At 33.3% G+C, this 6,641-nt stretch overlaps 1 protein-coding gene across 4 annotated transcripts in view; it reads left to right on the forward strand.

The window, feature by feature from the left end:
- Positions 1-6,097, forward strand: part of LOC108731156 (facilitated trehalose transporter Tret1) — a 13,134-nt gene extending 7,037 nt beyond the window's left edge. For 3 of the 4 annotated variants that reach the window (XM_018461310.1, XM_018461309.1, XM_018461307.1), the window contains one exon: positions 4,572-6,097. In XM_018461310.1, the coding sequence (XP_018316812.1) occupies positions 4,614-6,029 (1,416 nt within the window). In that variant the 5' untranslated portion in view covers positions 4,572-4,613 and the 3' untranslated portion in view covers positions 6,030-6,097. Of the gene's footprint in view, positions 1-3,508; positions 4,012-4,571 lie in introns of those variants that run through there. The other variant, XM_018461306.1, reaches the window with a different exon arrangement.
- The last annotated feature ends 544 nt before the right edge of the window (positions 6,098-6,641 follow it).

Here is a 6,641-nt window from a genome sequence, read left to right on the forward strand (position 1 = left end):
GTATTAGGATTTTTGTCTTAAAATTATCTCAAGAATACGTTCTTAAGAGGAAATGCGGTCATTCAGGGTCACCCTGTATATACATGTATGTAAAATATATCAATATATATATATATATATATTCAGAAAGAATAATAATTAAAAAATTAAAAAATGATTAAAATGATATTTTTTACATTGCTTTTTTAATAAAAAGTGAAATTTTAAATCAGAAAAAGTGCTTATGTAATGTATAATCATATGAAAACATATTAATCATGTATAAAATTATATATGTATATGCAAAAATATATATATTATGTATAAAATATTGTATAATTTAATTAAACAAAAAATAATGCAAAAATTACTTTTCAAATTAATATTTAATTATTCTTTTTATTATATTTCTAACATATGTAGATATGTACATGGATGGAAATTACAGGAGAAAAGAAAATACATGTATAGGATATGTATGTTTGGAATTTAAATGTCAAAACTTCGGATTATACATATAGCATTACTTATATGTATAGACTGCGATAGTCTTTAATATCAAACTGAGTTATCTGCATATCAAAATAGAAAAGTTACAGTGACATGATTTGTACATTATATTGTATAACGCGAAAAATTTTTAAATAAATTCAAAAAATTGCTTAAACGCATATTTTCCTGTAAATCATAGATCATGATAGCTTTCATATACAGGGTATCCTATTTTAAACAATTATACTTAAAAATTTTATTTTCTTTTAATCTTAGAGAACAATATTTCAGAAAAAATATAGGTTTTCAAAAAAGGGGAATAAATAATAATAAAAAATATAATAAAGATTTTAAATTTTATATACTGCAACGCACTTATGCCAGCGCTTTATCCAGCTCTCGAAACATTTCTGGAACTCTATTGTCGGTATAGCCATCAGAGCCGTCTTCGATTTTTCTATCCGATTTACCTCTTAGTAGTGGTTTTTTGACTCGATCGAACAGAAAAAAAATCGCAGGGAGCCATATCGGGTGAATTCGATGGCTGTTGGATGGTATTCGTTTCGTTCTTGGTCATATGCCTTGGTCATATGCCTTGGTTTACGCTTACCAGGAAGTTATATATTACCATCGAATTTCTTTATGCTGATTTGGTCTCTGACTCCTGGTAAGCGTAAATTTCAAGTTCACCAATAAGAATGCTTATATTTGAAACATACATATATGTAATCTAGAATGATTTTCCGTTGAAGATAAGAATATATGAATATCAAGCAGCGTACAGCGTTTAGCGTAAGACGCATGAAAATAATACAAACATAGGAGGCAATGCTCAATGTATTCAGTTCGTATCATTGTATTAATTGTAATTGAATTGAGTTTCTACATTTACGCAAAACCAAAATAAAAATATTTAGTGAACAAAAATTTGTATACTATATATATAATATATATAATACATATAATATATATAATACATATAATAAATATAAATATATTATACGTATAATAAATATAAATATAAATGATATATAAAAATATATAACATATACATAAAATAAATATAAAGAAAACAGAAATATATTTGAAAAATTAATAAATTATCCATTTATACTTATAATATTATGTAATTTTCAAGAGAAAAAGTCTAGAAATAATCTCGAATTATTCATGTATTATGAAAAGTACCTTGCTTGAGATTAAAATCGGACTATGGATTCCGTCCATGATCTTTATCACCTATTACACATGATCTCCACCACTTACTGACGCCATTTTGAGGGGTATGTGGCCAGACCATAGACATATAAGATAGACTACGTTTACACCGTACGCTTAGTCCGCGACCTATACGATAGTGGCTACGTTTACACCGTGCGCTTAGTCCGCGACCTATACGATAGATGTCTTTGTTTAACCTACAGGATAAACATCTATTGTATAGGTCGCGGCCTAAATGCACGGTGTAAACGTAGTCATCGTCTTTCTTTAACCTACAAGATAAATAAGGACATCTATTGTATAGGCCACGGCCTAAATGCACGGTGAACGTAGTCATAAGGTGCGTTCCGTATCTTGCATGATGCGCATGATGTATCATTGTCCTTGTTTAACATTTGGTGAGTAACAAGGATAAACGATGCATTATGCACATCATGCGAGAAACGGAACGCACTCTATGAGTGCATAGATACAGCATTAGCTATAGCTGCGTTCAGCAGACTCAACAGTTTTGCAACCGTTTTATGATTGTCTGCCGAGATAGGACCATTCTTCTAGATCTAAAAGTATGATCCAATCAGCGCGAAGGAAACTTCCAACAGTTGCAAAACGAACGTTCTGCTGAACGCAGCCAATATATCGGGGCAACCTATCCTTCTCTGCGCGCGCATCTTGACAGTATACGTACTTTGGTAAATCCGGATCTACAATAGGTGTTTTAAGATTTAAGCCGTAAGAAATTGACCAATTACAGTCGAATCCGAAGGGAATAATCGACTGTGATTCGCCTATTTCTTATGGCTTAAGGCTTAAAAATCCTATTGTAGATCCGGGGTAATATTCAAGAATTCTACCTTTCTTACCGATTTTAACGAAATTAGACTCATTGATTCATTTTTGCACGAAATGAACGAATGTGGCAAAAAAGTGACGCTCTGTCCCGTAAATATTAATTACAGTCGAATTCAAGAAGAATAATCGATTATGATTCGTCCATTTCTTATGTCTTAAGGTTTAGAACTCTATTGTAGATCCGGGGTAACAGTAATCATAAGACGTACCGTAAGAATCAGCCAATCACAGTCGAAAATTCTTTTGAACTTTTAATTCTAAATTAAAGGCTGATTCTTATGATACGTCTTATGGTTACTGTTACGGAAGGTGTGTGCCATGGCCTTTATCTCAGATCTACAATAAGATTTTAAGCCTTAAACCATAAGAAATGGACGAATCATAGTCGATTATTCTCCTCGAATTCGACTGTAATTAGTTAATTTCTTACGGTAGGATTTCATTTGTGCGTTTTTGTCGTACGACATTAATTGGTCAATAACTAGTAAATTTGCTCACTTTTGGAATTTTCACCTCATTTCAAGATACACAATCGATTTCCTGTAAAAAGAGACATGTGTGATGTATAGCTTTCCACTGCGGGCTCAATATGGCTGCTTTAATTAAATGGGGGTATCACCAATCAAAAATCGCGACCCCGATGTCGTTTCTCTATATAGAACTCTAGTCGCCAGGGGGTCGATTATGGCTGTTCCAAAATTTACTGCCAGTACTGAAAATCTGTAGTGCACGTAACGTAAACTATAGATTTTCAGTACTGGCCAAATTTTGGAACACAGCCTATGTATCTCGAAATGAGGTGAAAATTACAAAAGTGAGCAAATTCACTAGTTATTGACCAATTAAATTATGAGTATTCTAGTGAATTTGCTCACTTTTGTAATTTTCACATTATTTCGAGATACATAATCGACCCCCTGAACTTGCCAAAATGTTCGTCAAAAACTATAAAGCTTATAGAGCGTCTCTAAAGATCTGCAACTTACAGCGATACTGTAGCGTGAGATGAAGTGAGATAGCACGATTTTTCTCTCTCTCACAATTTCGATGAAAAATGGCGACCACTTCAGGTAGCGGCTAGACTCTGATTAGAGAGTCGCTAGTGCTCACTATTGCTCACTGTGTTATATTTCACGTGAGATGGATTTTAGAATTTTGATGTATATAATACACGTTTTATATGTTTTATACGCTTTATACGTATTATACGTTTTATACATAGGAAATGCAAAAAACTCTCGCACATTTCCCAACCTCAACATTGAGTCTGATGACGAATAATATTGAGTTTGTGTATGTCGCATACTTGTAAACTCAACACTGTAAATTGAGATTATCATACGAGGTGGAATGTGAAACTGATATGTGACTGTTGCATCTCTTTGTAAGATTAAAGTAAATTAAAAAGATTTCAAAATGACAACGGAATTTGTATGGGATGCCGAGAATGCGGCAGCAACGTCGACCGTACGTAATACAGTAATACATCGCAATATATCTTTAAGGATATTCATTCTTTTCGTATACTTTGTCTACTTAACTAACGTTCTTGTTAAAATGCTGATATATGATACGATGATATAACATTTTTTTTCTCTTTCATTAATTTGTAGCATAATTTTATTTTCAAAGCACAAAAAGTAGATAAAAATAATTGTTACAATTATAAAAAAATAGAAATAAGAAAAGATTTTAAAAATAAGACAGTGTTAAATAACAATGTTAGGTGTCTCTTAGGTTAAATTTTTAAAATAAAGTAATGTCATTCTCAAAAAGAAACTATTATATATTATATATTTTATCTACAGAATATTCTGTTTAAGTAATTTATATAGTTTTTATATAAAAAAATAGCGTTCTTTATTCAAGATGTATATGAAGGATATTGTTTTTCAAAATTATCTTTTTTTTGTATTTCAAATTATTAAAATTATATATTTCACAAGAGATTTAATGAAAAATTATATATAATTCAATAATTAAATATATTGATCTTATTTTAATTATGATTACTATTTCTTTTCCAGACCAACGAAAGGACACCGCTTTTGTCAGCGAGTGGTCAAGCCATGTCTACTGATAAGATTGGTATTTCACAACAGACCTTGGTCTCTACTGATGGCCTTGGTCATGCTAAGAAGCTTCCACAATACCTGGCAGGCATAGCAGCGACGCTCGGTGCCCTTGCTGCTGGTATGGTGCTTGGTTGGACATCGCCTGCCGGTGAAAATGGTGTCAATCTGGCGAAAAATTATGGCATAGAGATATCCATAACTGAATTCTCCTGGATAGGATCTCTCGCTACTCTTGGAGCGGGTGCGATGTGCATTCCCATCGGCATAATAGCGGATTTAATTGGAAGAAAGACTGCCATGTTAATCATGGTGGTCCCGTTCACTATTGGTTGGCTTTTGATTATCTTTTCAAACTCGGTACTTATGTTCTACTTTGGTAGATTCATTACCGGCCTCAGTGGTGGAGCCTTCTGCGTAGCTGCTCCCTTATATACGGCAGAGATAGCTGAGAGTGAGATCCGCGGTACTCTTGGCTCCTACTTCCAATTGATGCTCACAGTAGGTATCCTGGCCTCGTATGTTTTTGGAGCCGTTATCGAAAATATGAAGACTCTATCGATCATTTGCGCGGTGATGCCGCTGATTTTCTTCGCGATATTTTTCTTCATGCCAGAAACTCCAGTGTACTATTTGAAGAAAGGTAATGAGGAGGCAGCCAGGAAAAGTTTGATCAAGTTTCGTGGCAATGAATATAATATCGAAGCCGAGTTGCAGGCGCATCGTGAAGCGCTTGAAGAAACCAGACGAAGTGGTGGGTCATTCTTTGACTCAATCAAATCTCCGGCTGCCAAAAAAGGCTTTGTCATCGCTTACGGATTAATGCTCTTCCAACAAATGAGTGGCGTGAACTCTATCATTTTTTATTCTTCAGACATCTTTTCTGGAGCCGGAGACGCTATTCCGCCCAACATAGCTACCATCATTGTGGGAGCGGTGCAAGTAGTATCAGTTTTTCTTGGTACTCTTGTTGTTGATAAACTGGGTAGGAGGATCTTGCTTCTAATATCGATCGTAGTCATGTGCCTGATGACTCTGCTTCTTGGGATTTACTTTTATTGTCTTTACCATACCACGGCCTTCAATGATATTACGTGGTTTGCACTTATTCCGCTATGCACCTTTCTTGTAGTATTTTCCTTGGGTTTTGGACCGATCCCATGGATGATGGTGCCGGAGATCTTTGCGCCAGAGGTAAAAGGAATTGCTGGAAGTAGCGCCTGTCTATTCAACTGGCTTATGGCTTTTATAGTCACCAAATTTTATTCTGACATGAAGGAGGCCATACAATCCTATGGCACTTTCTGGGTATTCTCTTTGTTCAGCGCCGTCGGTACTATATTTGTTTACTTCTTAGTTCCGGAAACGAAGGGTAAAACATTGGACCAAATACAAAGGGAGTTGAATGGTTAATCAATAATTGACTAGAGATTTTGACAAACAGGAGAATATAAATTGTACATTGTTTACTATTAAAGTATATTGTTTTGTATAAAATAAAGTTGTATATATAATAAGTTACATATAATAAGTTACTTAAAAAATTAATATATTTTATAAGTTGAGTAAATCGTAGCATGTAAGCATCATGATATTATGTGCAAGCTCATAATGTCATAGCGTGTGAATGTTATATTCTGTACATGAGAATGACCGTAATGTTATTTAATATCTATATATATTCAACATTGTCATTTTATCATATTATAATAATATATAATAATACTATCTTCGTAACCCTCGCATGGATGATTTAACTGAAAATTAAAAATATACTTTGATGGATCAGAACAAAAGTTCGTAGCGTTACTTCATTTGTATCATATTTATACGCTTTTAAGAAAAATTAGCGATTGTACTATTCATTAGACCAAAGTTTCAGCTTTATATAAGAATCAGTGTTTTTAATTGCGGTATGACAGTTTTTAACTGAGTTATAAGCAATTAAAATCAAAATGCTTCTTTTATTTAATTCGCGACAATTCAATGACAAAAAATCTTAAGAATATGTTTAAAAAACAATTT

The sequence above is a fragment of the Mycetomoellerius zeteki genome, unplaced genomic scaffold, assembly GCF_001594055.1.
Source record: "Mycetomoellerius zeteki isolate Tzet28-1 unplaced genomic scaffold, Tzet1.0 scaffold120, whole genome shotgun sequence".
Taxonomy (NCBI): Eukaryota; Metazoa; Arthropoda; class Insecta; order Hymenoptera; family Formicidae; genus Mycetomoellerius; species Mycetomoellerius zeteki.